Source organism: Haemaphysalis longicornis, unplaced genomic scaffold (assembly GCF_048455015.1).
Source record: "Haemaphysalis longicornis isolate Haplotype H1 unplaced genomic scaffold, Haemaphysalis longicornis Haplotype H1 scaffold_2, whole genome shotgun sequence".
NCBI classification, from domain to species: Eukaryota; Metazoa; Arthropoda; class Arachnida; order Ixodida; family Ixodidae; genus Haemaphysalis; species Haemaphysalis longicornis.
In genome coordinates, this window is record NW_027526295.1 from 272,461,932 (window position 1) to 272,476,238 (window position 14,307).

At 47.7% G+C, this 14,307-nt stretch overlaps 1 protein-coding gene across 1 annotated transcript in view; it reads right to left on the reverse strand.

Annotated features, from left to right (window-relative positions):
• Positions 1-1,259: 1,259 nt before the first annotated feature.
• Positions 1,260-14,307, reverse strand: part of LOC144170727 (2-acylglycerol O-acyltransferase 2-A-like) — a 43,634-nt gene continuing 30,586 nt past the window's right edge. Inside the window, exons 5-6 of the mRNA XM_077700703.1 lie at positions 8,814-9,013; positions 1,260-5,443 (exon numbers count right to left, since the gene is read on the reverse strand). Of these exons, the coding sequence (XP_077556829.1) occupies positions 5,292-5,443; positions 8,814-9,013 (352 nt within the window). The 3' untranslated portion in view covers positions 1,260-5,291. The remainder of the gene's footprint in view (positions 5,444-8,813; positions 9,014-14,307) is intronic.

Genomic DNA, 14,307 nt, shown 5'->3' on the forward strand with positions numbered 1-14,307 from the left:
CCTGCCCATAAGGAAACTTCGCGATTCAACCATCGTGATCGTTAGACGGAGGGGTGCATGATTTATTACCAACTTTTTATTGCTACTTCGTATTTGGTGGTGATTGTGGAGTCAGACGAGTAGCTCTTACTCCCTCAGGGGGATTGGCCAGGAAAAGCGTGCATACCAAAAACAGGTATACTCGATTTGTAGCAGGAAGAGGAGGAGGAAAAAACTTTATTTCTATATTAGTTCAGTAGTAGCGGCAATCCAGTCCAGAAGTCCCTTGGCGGCCGCTGCCAGGCGGGCCCTTTCAACCAGCCGAAGCTGATCGCCGGGGTCCGGGCTGGCTAGCATGCCTCTTCACTGCTCATGGTTAGGGGAGGGTATGGAGGGGAGGTATGGCGTGTGGGAGCACGCCTAAATCATATGGTAGAGTGTGCAGGGTTGGGGACAGTAAAAAGGAAAATATATTTTTGCACCTATTTCCTCGCTTTACTTTTTTCTTTAGTTTATTTTTTTTCTCTGGTAAGGGCAATTTCGCCGGACTTCTTTGCTACAACTTGTTTGCGCCTCTTTTTTAGATTTAGGTTCTGCATCTTACTGCGACAATATACGTCAGCAAGCAGACTGGCTCCTGCCATAGCTTTCCTGGTATCACGGACCTTCGCGGCTCGTCTACTCCTATTCTACTGATGTACCATGACGTTCAGGTGTAAGGTGGTACGCGCTGTTCAATTACTTTTACGTTACCAAATTATAGTTTTGTGAATTTTAAGAAGCAGGCACATTAGCCTGTCGAAAATCCACATTCCTGGCCTATCACATGGGTCCGGGTATGTGCCACGAAGAACGCAATAACAACGACAACTGTTTTCCGTCGCTGGCAACCTGCGGAGATAACACCGTGGTAGTGCATACGTCTGCTACTCTGAAGACCCGAGTGTAAATCCCATCGGATCACTCATGTGTTTTTATTTCCTCTTTACAGCGGCGGCCATATTATTGATTGGGCTGGATCAACAAGGGACGTTTCTCCCGGAATGGGTGCTTATCGCTTCCACATTAAAGCACCGGTGGACACATTTTGCGCATATGCAAGCACTACAAAAATGGCATGCTTGATGAGCCCTAACGGAAAGTCTTGTGGCCTGCTTTATAATGTCGACAGAAGCTTACAGAATCGCTTCGTTTTGAAAGGTGCGAAATCGAAATGATAAATTTATTTATTTATTTATTTATTTATTCACAATTCCTTACAGGCTCCTAGTAGCACTGAGTAAGGGGGGGGGGGGTAAATACAAAACTATGTGCAAGAGCATTAAAGTAACATAGTACATAAATCGCTATGTGCATTAATACAGGTGATGAAAGCATACAAACACGCGGTAATACTCACAGAAAGAAAACAAAGATTTCAACAATTTTAAAATATAACAATGGCGCCCAACCAGAAAAGTGAACAAGCAAGTAAAAAGCAAACAAAAAAAAACAGGGCACAAAATGAACAAGATTGTAAATGTACTGGTGCGTCATTAACATGAAAAATGTCGAGACACATGTTCCCGAAATCTAGTACAGTCAGTTATGGAAGCAATGGTATCTGGAAGTTCATTCCACGTGGAGATAGCCCGAGGCAGTGCTGATGAATTAAATGCACGCGTGTTGCCATAAATGCGTGAAAAACTAAACTGATTATGAAGTCGTCTCGACATGCGCACCGGTGTTACTAGTTGTAATGGTGAAAGCCTACTATTATGAACATATTTGTGAAATAAGCAGAGGAGAGCACTGGACCGGCGTTTTTCCAGAGGCGGAAGTGAAGTATCTGACCGCGGAAGAAGTATCTGAAATGGCTGACAGCGTTTGCGTAATACAAAAATTTGGCATAGGCATCGAGCGCATTGCAACAGGCTTATGCAAAGAGTGAGTAATCCCTGATTCCAGGCGTGTTCAGGGCGCACAGATTTTGGAGAGGGCATTTTTTGCGCAACATCGAGCATTACGCTAGTGCGGCAAAAGTCAGTTGACAAAGAAAGGATTGTGAGGGCGTCCAGAAACCAGAGAGCAGAAAATGTCTCGGTTTCATGGACACTAGACATTTCATAGAAAGAAAATCCTCTGTGCACGTGAACAATCCCGAGCCTGGAATGTTCGTCTGCCATGGTGCACAGTCCCACATAACTAGAGTCGTAACAGCAGCATTACACAACCCTTCATCGCATCACTGAGTATCCCCTGAGGGTGGGTAAAGCGAATTTATTCACAACGATTGAAGAACTGAGCGACAGGTTGTATACCAGAGGTGCTAGAAGGTCACAGCGCTCCTCACAATCGACTGGAGCGCGACTGTGTAATAGATGTCGGCGTGGATTTGAAACGATTGTAGTGCTTGATAAAAACACATAGAAAGTGGGTAAATCCCTATCAATATAATCATTTGTAATGTTTAGAGGATTTATTCAAAATGAAGTTGTCACAGTGTAATTACTTTCGATGCAAGCGCATACGGGTAGCGGACGTGACAGCGAGCTTGGCGGCAACGTCAGAGAGACCTACGCCCAGCCTCTTCTGCAAAATAAATGAAGTGGAAAGACATGTGCGTGCACGGGGAGGGTGTTAGGGGAGAAGGGTTTCACGCGGCTTCTGTAGCGGCTGCTGTGAAACGCGAGCCCGAGCCAACGCCGCCGGTATTGGCGGTGAGATGTTTGAGTGGCGCCCCCTGGATCTGACGTCAGCTTAGGGACCCGCTCCGCTGTCGTCTGCTACACTCGCCCCGCTGCTACACCCGCGCCGCGGTCGTCCGGTTCTGACTGGCAGCAGTGCCTCTGCTAGAAATCGCCCGCTTTGATGCTTTGGTGCTTTAAAAAGCGTGTTTTCAACCAGATTCTGACGGCTCTGAATAATTTCAAGCTTTGTCCCGAACAATTTTACAACACACGAGGAGAGAGAGAACGACTTTCAGAGAGCATCGCTCAGACAATCGTGTGCAACTAGCCCTCGTCCTATCTAGCGTATTTGCGAGTTTCAGCGCTCAGAGCTCCTCGATAAGTATTCAAAATGCGTATGCTTCCCTTAACTATTTCTGAGATGCTCTTATGAAGACTCAACAGTCTAATGCTACGCATCAAGCAGCGGGTCGCACAGCAGGAAATAAAACGGGTGTTTTCTCTTTCGTTGTGGTTAGATGAACTTTTTTTTTCTTCTGTGCCCAACGCATTCATTTTTCTGCACTGTCCTAAACGTCCTAGGAGGTTTGGGGATGTTTGTGAGGCTCACAAAGTTCGTGTGAATATTCAATGCAATAAGATCTGTGCTACGGCGCAGATAACGTTGTCCACAGTACTCGAAGGCGGCTTTTGTGCACCTAATTTCTATCGAACCATCGATATCGTAACGAACTCGATCTCAACCCGAAAAGTTATGACATGATTACGGTATTGAAAACTTGTTATACTTGCTAACTAACGCAATAAATAGTATGCATGCCAATTTTCAGTATAACACAATTCGAAACCAATGAATACGTCCAGACAGCTCTTTATTGTTTTCCAACCCATTTAGTCGCAAAGAACAAATCCTGGCCTACTCGGGATGACGTTCGGTGAATTGAAGAATGAATCTTACTCTCTCGTCTTGGACTGAGGAGCCTGCCCACTAACCAGCTCGATTTTACTATTAAAGTTTTCTCCTCCTCCTGGTCCTCCCCCTCTTGAGTGCAGTTTTACTATAACGCATATCTAAATATTGGGATGATATGGCTGTGGTAAATGTACCGAAATATCCCTCCAAATCTGAACAAACATAGCCTTACTGTATGTTTGCCTTACAGGTTACTCGTTTTGCTCAATAAGCCTGCATACTAGTTAGAAGCCTGGTATAAAACCAGCGCGCGCCTATACACACAGCAGGTTATTTGGAAATCAACCTACATTATTTGCGCCCCATAGTGCATGTCGGCACACTTCCATGCCGTGACAACGTAAAGTGACTTGATACAATAGTTTCGAGTGTTAGGCAAGATTGCCAAATCTGTTTTACCTTACATACGATTAGCTGGAATCGTAATGCCTTCTGCCAAAGCCGACAGCCCCGAAGGCCTGGAATTTGTTTTGGTCTTCCATTTTCGCCGTCGTCGGTTGTCAGCCTGCGGCTGTTACCTTTGTTCGAAAGACTGCTGAACACAGAGGCTGACGCCTAGCTCCGACTCTTCGCGCTCCGCACAGGACCAGCTTCGCAGCAATGCATGGGCGACGCCGGCAATGTTTTTTTCTGGAGCGGTATCAAAAACTATACTTAAAATCACGCCTTGAGCTAGTTTACGCTGTTTTAAATCTTTTGTTACGAAAAAAAAGTTGCACATTCGCGAGATCTGCTGCGGACAAGCACAAAATCTCAACCGCGCGCAAAGAAACAGCATAGAGAGCGAGCCCGAGTGAAGCAGACGACAAATGCGAGAATCCATTAGCCGACGTCACGGAGGCGCGCTCCGCAGCGCCGCCCGTGGTCGCGCTCACCGCCAATAGTATATCCTACCGCGTCAGCTATAATGGCGAAACAGCCACTTCCCTGTTGGTCTATCCTGCCCTTCCCTGCTCGCTAGCTTTCCCGCGTGCTGCCGACGTGAATACTGGCCACCGGCCCGTGTGGATTCACGAAAACCATACAAAACTTTTTACAGGGTTTTTACAACCTTCGCAAGGTGGAAATCCTACGTCTACTTGTGTTAGGCCCCTATGAAGCCTAGTTTCTTAGCTGATCCGTGGTGTGGCGTGGTCCGGCGGACATCGTGGCGGCAACGTCAGAGAGACCGACGCCCAGCCTCTTCTGCAAAATAAACGAAGTGGAAAGCTACACCACTGCTCCCATCGGAAAGCGGCTGACACGACAGGTAATGTGATACAGGCGGCGTTGCTCAAGCAGACACTGCTGTGACGCAGAAGCGGCACCCAGGATTGAAGGGTGTGCCCCACAGCAGCAGACGCTCCCCTCAAAAAGCGGTACATGCAGCGTGTGCGCAAACGAGATATAACTTCTTTCCCTAAGCAACGCTTATAAATATCACCGTAGCCAGCCCCCTACCCACCGCTGAACGCTGCGAGTGAGATCCACGAATATTCACGAATCTCCTTCATGCAATTGGGGCGGATGAAGTTTCCCTCAGAGAAGCGCAATCGCCGGCCCATTTTTGTAACAATACAACGCCTTCAATTTTCCGAACGACTTCTGCTATAAGCGTCTGTGTAATTGTCAATCGCTGCACCGTCTTTTGGCGCCGTTTGCAGCAGCATGATCGACGATTCCGGCGACGTTCAGGTGATGATGAGTTTCGATCCTCGGGTGGCGTACTTGTCCTTGTGGTCATTGAAGAGCTGTGTTAGTGCGTCGATGTACTGCCTATGCACTCGGTCCACCTCTTCTTCACTGGGGAACTCCATCTTGGGAACCTCCAGGGGCTTCCCCACTGCGAAAGACAGGAAAGCAGCGCAACACACCACAAGCTCCTAAATTTAACCACTTCGAGCTCCGGGAATATTTCGTGCACAGCAGCTGCATGAAAGCGCTTTGATCACGTGCAATTAAAATTTAAGATCGCCTTCACGGAAGTTAAGACGCCATCTTTGTTTTGACGACCTGGCATCCTGTGGGGAATTCACGGTGCGCATGTTTTTTGTGCACATATAGGTTATAACGCCCCCTATATTGTTGAAATAAGTTGAATTGTATGCATTCTTCACTTAAAAAAATGTTTCCTGGGAATTTTCAGTGCCTTACTCGCTCCCATGACACACCTCGCTGTACACGCTGTAGGTTTTGGAGTTACTCGCGTCTTATACGGATGCGCACGTGGCGAGAAACCGAAGTGGCAGAGAAGTTTACCGAACTAGCTTCTGCGTCCAAATATTACAGTATTACTCATACAAACACCTATGTACCAATGTCTCTAACCTGGTTTCAACCAAACGAGTTAACATCTAAAGCGTAGCGCAGTTTTGCAGCATTTTGTTTTTTGTTTGCTGTGTTTTCGCCTCACATAGAGACTGTATTTTAACCTGCGGTTCTTCATTTGCATCGTAAAAGCAAAACCAACATGTATTCTAATTAAAAAGAACGCTGGTTCCTTTTGGTATTTACATAGACTTTATACCTTGTTTGAGGTTTCCTTTGCACTGGATATCATGGACGCATTGAACAGTGCTTAATATCTTTAAATTATGTTGCCGTGTAGTAACCTTGGGTGGCACACAGACTGGCAAACAGACAGACGGACGGACAGACAGACAAACAGACAGACAGACCAAAATAGCTTAAGAAAGAATGGAACTCCGGTCAGCTCAAAGACTGATTGATCTGTATGAGGTGCGATGAGGTGTGCAGTAGTGGAGGGCTCCAGATTTATTTTGACCACCTGGGGATCTTTAACGTGCGTTGAAATTTCGAACACACGGGCGTTATCGCTTTTCGCCTTCATCAGAAAAGCAGCCGCCGTGGCCGGTAATCGAACTCGCGTCCCGTGGCTTAGCCGCACAACACCTTAGCCACTGAGCCACCGCGGCGGGTAATCAGCTCAAAGAGCCTTGGAAAGAAAGGAGGTGGGGAGCACCGCTTATCCAGCAGAATCGCGCACCCTTGATTAGGGAACAAATTAGGACGTAGCCTCATGTGATTCTAACACATTCTTAAACCCTGGTATTCTGAATCCTTCCTCCACTCGAACCTCCAGCTGAGGAAGTACTTGAAATCGATTTCCCCATGCATAAGCATTGGGGAATCCTCCCCTTCAGTCCAGTGGAGGGAGCAAATGGAGTGGAGGAACGACTCAGAATACGGCCCTTAGTCTACGTCCTGTCTTCAGCGTTGTCTCATAACGTCCTTATAATGCACCAAAGAGTCTACCAGCTCCATATTCGAGATACGACTAGTATAGGATGTCCAGATGTAGACGCAATGATTGTGATGGGGATGAATTATTCTTTTATACTTATTACGCCTCACAACCGGTCCTTCTCGAAAATGGCAGACGAACATGTAGGGAGGAGGAACATTCGCCTCTCCATTCAATGCAACCTCCTTTCATAGCCTTGTCACTTGAAACTGCAAGATGGAATATAGCTGTTTGCGGACAGCCTGAGTGAATCCCGCTCCTTTGAAGAATTAGTCAGCGTTATTGGATTCACCGAGATTATGCTGCTGCGGGTGCTGCTGAGGGTGATAATTAATGGTGGCCGTGGTGGTGATGACGACGACGACGACGACGACGTCGAAGACGATGATGATGATGGGAGGGTGCTGATTGATTGATTGATTGGCTGTTTATTGGAGGAGGTCATAAGACCCTGAAGAGGATGGGGAGAGTTCGAAAAGGGAAAAAGTATGAAAATAAAAGTAATCAAAAACACATTTGTACTTCCTGTCACATTAGAAAGTCAGTTCGCACTTGTCACAGAATCACTGACCCATGAATCCAACTCCTTTATAGAGACCATTCTGGAGGGAGAATTCTACAACTGTCTCTAATAAAGAGGCATTAGCATGCATTTGACGAATATGGTCCTGTTCATCACGCGGGATGGAGTGAAGTGTTAAAAGTTCCGATCGTCTTTTTGCAAAGGCAGAGCACGTCCAGATAAGATGGTAAAGATTGGAGGGGACTAATTCCCCACAAGATATGCCCTTTGGATTATATGCTGTACGAGGATAGTTCCACCTAAAACGAATTTCGGGAGTATATGCAGAGTTTGCGTAGATCTTGTTTGCAAGAACTTCTCCTTTCCTGCGGAGACGTTTTAGAGCTGTGAGGAAACCCACGGGGGAGGATTCCTGGAGGCGCTGACGACTGAGGATCTTTGCTTTGCGGTAGTTTTCAGGCCAGGTCGCGTCCTGTGGGGGTGGGTCCGAGGAAACCATGGGAGGATGTGAGAGACTCTCCCGGGCAGCCATTTGGGCTGACTGGTTCCCCGTGTCACCCTCGGTGTGCGCCCGGGCCCAAATCAAACGAACGGATATGAATTCTTGCTGTAGCTCCTGAATCTTTCTCAGTATAGTAGTGGAAGTGGCGTTCGGGGTGATGAAATCTGCGTACCTACACATACATAATCTTTTGTCTTGCAGCACGGGGATATGTGTACTTTGTCCAGTCGTAAAGTTTGCAGTCCTTTTAATATCTCTTAGCGATATTTCTCTGCATTATTAGAAGGGTTCCCCACGTGTTCTGAGGGACGCGAATGACGTACTTGAATATAAGAATAAGCGGCATTTGATAACGACATATGGAGCGTAATTGATACCGTATAATTCAACACCGATGATGTGGTGATCAGAGTGATTCGATATGCGCCAGTTGCAAAACTACGCTTCAGAATGCGGGCTGCGCTAGTACCCCTGCTTTGTTGAAACTGAGGGGCAAGTGATGCTGAGGGGCGCACCACATAGGGGGCAAAAAGTGAACTTCGCTAAACATTTAGCTAATAGCGCAACTTAATAAAATGAAGCTTGCTTTTTAAATCCTCGAACAGTCAAGTAAGCGATGGTTACATATGGTTTCATGGTTTTTCTTTCTTGACTTACGGTAGCAGCCGCGAAAACTTGAGTACAAGTTCAACTTTCTGTCGACAGATGGCAGGCTAGTAAGTTGCCTCCTGCTTCCTCTGTCTGGCCCCAGGGGCACGGGGGCTAACTCCTGACTGGTTTTTTATACTTGGCGCTTATGGGCAGTTTCGCAACTGGTGTATATTGAGCAACACTGGTGGTGATAAGGAGGAGCGGAGCATCACACTATTTTTGAAGCGCTGAACGTCACGAAAGGAAGAAAATGTCTTCAATACAGGACTCACCAACCGTGACGATGCGTTTACGGCGAGGCACCCAGCCCCAGGAGTACTGGAAGACGCCTCGACCCCAGAACAGCGGTGGTGCAAATCCCGACAAACCTTTATACCAGGCCAGCACGCGTCCCAGCCATGAGTCGATGGGAATTTCCGCTTGCTTGAAGAGTTCGTTCTCACCGAACGAGAAGACGGGCACGAGAGGAGTCCTGCATGCGCAGTGACCATGATGTTTCCGTTTAGAGGAACCTTAAAGTAAAATTTCCTAAGCCTTGTTCGTGTAACCACTGAGTGATTTAACGGATGCATTTTTCTCTTCGACTGTTCAGCCGAAGTCTAGGCCATTAGTTTGTCTGGGAAGAATGGCAGGAGATATTCCTCGGGGTTCTTAAGTGTGCTTACGCGCCTTGAAGGCGGAAACCTGGCCATACTTACCAATGAATTCTTAGCTCGTATATTGTGTTTGCATCTCTTCTTGTCTGTATTTTCTTCGTTCATTGGCGCGATTTACGTCGACAGGCTTATTTGCTCCAACATCGTGCCTGGGTGGTGGTGTTGGTGTTGGTGGTGTAAACATTTATTGAGCTGTTCTCTGTGAGAGTGGTCTCTCAGTTCAGGGATTATTCAGACAACCAGGCAGTCTTCGCTCTCAACGCCAGAGGAAGCTGGGCATACAATTCACCGGTGGTTGTCACGTTCTGCCACAGCTCAGAGAGAGGGAGGAGAGGGAAGACCGGAGGAAAGGCTTGGGTTTTCTGTACACTCTAGTATGATGTGAAAGGGGGTTCCTGGTAGATCGCAATATTGACATTCCGCAGTGTACATAGAATGAAGCCGGGTTGGATGAAGGAATGTGTTAGTTTGAAGCACGCGGAGGGTTGTCTTTAATACTTTGCTTTCGTTTCATCGTCTTCTGGAGCGAATTACTTCAACAAGCAGACTAGCACACTCCACAGCTTCTCCAGAAAAACCGTTATTCGCGGTTAATGTGCACCTGAATTACTCACTTGCCATCACGGTCACACGACTGGCAGTATTTTACAACTTTTCCGTTTCTTAGTCATATTTTTTAAAGCGGACACATTACGTCCTTAAAAAGACATCGAAGGCTCACTAACTGAAAGGTGGCGCGTTCCGTAGCCCTCTCAGTTTTGTTCGACAGCCAACGATAACTTTTTGGCTGAGAAAGAAATAACTTGAGGTGGCATTTCTCTCTCCCGTTTCCCTTAAATTTGTTCTTGACGTTTTCGAACACGTCACAGAGCGACTAGGGGTAGCCGGGTTCAGTAATACACGATCACCGCTACCTTCCTGAAAGCCTGTTCTTATTGGCTTTCAATTTTGTCGCAGCCAATAAGGAGGGGTTTTTATTGGTGTGGCGGCGTACAGCAAATTTGGCCGCCGAGCCTCCTGCCCCAACCCCCTCCCCTTTTTATTGGCTGGAGAGAGAGAGAGAGAGTGACCTCGATGAAGTTTTTTTTGAAAATCTGCTCAGGACGCGCCTTAGCCTGGTAGAAGTTGTTGATGATACGTTTGGAGTTGATCAAATAATTTGGCAGTCTCGTTTCTGATCGATCGCGCTAATTCCACCTGATTTTTCCGCTGGCTGTGCCAAGTATACATGCACTAGAGGTAAGTTGGTGCAGTAGGCTATCGCGCTACTCGCATGCATGCACCTTTTTATGCACTTGCACAAAGAGAGAAACATTTCACTTAAACGTGGCATCATATTTTATGATCTCTGCTTGCTCGGTTTTTGTGTATTTTCAAAAGCGCGTGACCATCAAATGTTCCTACATACATTTATTTTACATTTGTACGTCCCTGTTGCCTGCGTATTTGCTTCAGAAAACGCTTAGCCGAGCTCCACCAATCCTGTTTCACCACACATTCACGATTTTTGATGTCACGAAGTGTAGTGCGTGAAAGTGGATGGGGTGTCGACACTTGTTTTTACATGGCAATCAGAATAGTGGCATTCTGCAGAGTATTGTTCAGTGTACATAGAACGAAGCTAGTTGGATGAAGGAATGTGTTGGTTTGATGCGTTGGTTTGATGACGTATTCTCTGTGTTAATAAGCAACTGCTGACGCTTCGAGTGATATACTGGCATTCACAATTCTCTAATCTGCCGATATAGGCAAAATTGCTTTTGAACTTCAGTGCCCCTTTAATGCTCTTCATTCTTGGCCAATGCCCAGGTGAGTAGAGGCGACGAAGAAATAAACGACAACTTTTGTCCCACCAATATATGGTTTGCCAAGATGCCTAAGATCACAGGAGAAAGACGTCCCCGGAGGGTTAACACCTCAGATCTAGCTGGAGAAGGAGTTCCTGCCAAACTCGTTTATGCGAAAATTTCGTTACCACTTTTCGCTGTGATGTTCCCATCCTTAATAAGTACTGTCGACTGCAAAAGTTAACAGGATGTAGAGAGCGTGGTGGAGCGGCGCAGATTTTCATTTCTGCGCCATCTGCTGCCACAGACCGCGTTGTGGAGGCTCAAGCAACTTGTGCGCCACACGGCTTTGTGCATGCCTGTCCTTACTTAATTATTTATCAGGCATCTCTGGTCACTTGCTTAGTCAGCCGCTCTGGTGCCGCGTGACCATCGCAGCGGGTATGCTTTCGCTGGTGAAACAAATACGTAGCTCGCGGCCGCCTTTGGCGTGGGTAATACGTTTATCTTAATATATGCTATCATGAAATGAAGTGCCGGTCTAATATTAAAGCATTTACAGCGGGACTGTTATGGGCTAGGCACTGGAGAAAATTGCGTGCGTCGAAAAGGTGTGTTGCGGCAAAGCAAACTTTCTAGTGAATCCTCTCTCTCTATTTGATGTCGGTATCTTGGAAAAAGTCATTTTGAAATTAGGCGCTTGGACGACGCCATAATTACGCCGAGTTTCATTCACTTTTCGTGATTACGTAGCTCACAGAGTAGCTGTAAATATTGCGGAATTTTCGTCTGCTGTCAATACATGGGCTGGAATGGGAAGGAAACGGAGAGCCCCATGTTTGTTCGCTGGAATAAAACTCTCCTCCGTCCAAGTTTCATTCAGACAATTAAAAAGGAAGTACGCTCTATCGCAATTAACAAACGTATTTGCTTTGGCGCTTCTACTGTGCCCAGCTCCGCTCATCATTCTTCTGCACAGAGTGGAAGGGCACTCATTTTTCTCCCCTTCCTTTTTACGAAGCTCAAGTGGGTGCTGCGCGCCATCTTACAACCGGTGCACATTGCGAAGGAAAAACCTTGCGAATGAACTGACATATTCGCTGTGCTCTTAGCAGTTCTTAGTTTTAACGAGAGTCTTTGTCGGCATTTACCAAGCAAATGCCTCCCTCCGCTTTCCAGCTCACCCCAAATGTTGTTCATCTTGCGTCGCGTTCCTCCCAAGGTAAACACACTTAATGTTTTCTCAAGTGGATTTAAATTTACCGCGTTCCACTGCTCCAGGCCGGGTGCTTCGATGCCAGCGCTGCCGTACGGCGGAGATGCGCGTGAATCGAGGCGCCCTTCTTCAACGTTTATAGAACCGCGTTGCCCTAGTCCACGTTCGTTCCAAGCAGACAGGCAGAAAAAAGAGCTTTATTCAGGTCCTGAGGAACTGCCTTGGAACGCCCCTTTCAGGGGGAGTTCGTGAGAGTCGAGGGGCCGCTCCCACGCAGGGACCGGAAGGCCGTGACACTCCGCCCTCTCGCAGGCTTCCTCCCAGTCCTCTTCTTTGGTGAACTCTGCATCGCGTAACGCAGGACATTGTCAGAGAAAATGAGCTAATGAGCAGTGCGCCTTTCCGCAGTCCGGAGAATGCGGTTCTATGTTGGGCGAGAAGTGGCTAAACCTTCCCCTCGAAGGGAAAGATCCCGTTTGTAGCTTCCTGAATGCCGACGATTGCGATTGAGTGAGGTGAGGGTGAGGAAGCGGAAAAGTCCTCCGAGAAAGTCGTGACCTCGTGGAAGGCGAGGAGCGATTCCCTGTACCCCCCGGCGACTCAGCCTGCGAATTCGTCGGGACCGCCGTGGTGAGCGAAACCTCGCGCACGGTCACGGGCAAACTCATTAGCATTGGGAACATCGGGATGTACGTGGGCCCCCATGTGGGCCGGGAACCATTTTATGGTGTGAAATCCAGCAGCGCCCTCGCTGCCGAAGATGGCCGCTGCCTCTCGCGAGATCGAGCCCGAGGCGAAAGCCCTAGCTGCGGACCGCGAATTCGTGAAGATATCTGGACGCGATGGGTCTTTCATTGCTATATCAATGGCGATTTGCTCAGCTACCGTTGCCGATACCTTTCTAACTGAGGCAGAACATTGGAGTTTGACACTATGGTCGACCGAGACCACTGCGAAGCAGTCGGAGCGCTCGTACTGGGCTGCATAGACAAACCGGACTCTGCAACCGAGGTGAATAAAGAGCGGGCCCGAGCTAAGCGGCGCCCTACATTGTATTGCTGATGGACATTTATTGGAAGCGGATGTACTGTAAACGTACTTCTGGTAGAGGGCGATAAAGCCATTTTACGCTCGTTATACTCCTTAAGACCTCAGCCAATAGATTCCAGGATGCGCCTACCAGCCCGCGAGGACGATAGATGCACGACCGGAGCAGTCTTCTGGGCCTCGATCACCTCCGAGAGGGAATTATGCATGCCCAATTGCACGAACTTCTCGGTGCTTGTGTTAAGAGGCAAGCCTAGAACTCGCTTTATGCTTTTGCGCATTAGTGCATCGATTTTGGCCTCCCCTGTTTTGGACCAGTGCAGAGCCGAAACGGCGTAATTAATGTGGCTCATAAGAAGCACATCGTAGAGCCGAAGGAGATTGCTCTCGCTCAACCCTCCCCTGCGGTTAGAGACTTTGAGTATGAGCCTAAGCATGTTCTCCGTCTTGGAGGTGATTCGGGCTATAGTCTTAAGCTGCGCTCCTTTAATTCCTGTAGAAGTCCGAGCATCCTGATGGAGTCTACCCTGGGAATTCTCTGCCCATCCCGTGTGTATATAGCTATGGGAATCTGCTCTAAAGGAGTGAGGTTCCTCATCCCCGGTCGAATGCGCCTGTAGAGTAATAACTCGGACTTGGCCGGTGACAGGCTCAGTCCCGAATAGACTAGAAAATTTTCCGTTTTGTCTAATGCCTGTTGAAGTGCCTGCTCTACCTCAATGTCGGACCCTCCCATGCACCACACGATGATATCGCCCGCGTAGAGAGCATGGTTGGTCCCGCGCACCATGGCGAGTCGCTCCGAATGGCCCTTCATGGCAATATTGAAGAGAAGCGGAGAGATGACTGCACCCTGTGGGGTGCCTCTCGCTCCCAAGGTAAATTCCTCAGATTTAATTTGGCCGATTTGGATGGTAGCCTTGCGATCCCTGAGAAAGGAGCTAACATATGCGTGGAAACGTTGTCCCAGGCCCATATCCGAGATCGCCTCAAGCACAAATTTGTGCGAGATATTATCAAAAGCTTTAGCCATGTCTAGCGCGAGTATGCCTCTAGTATC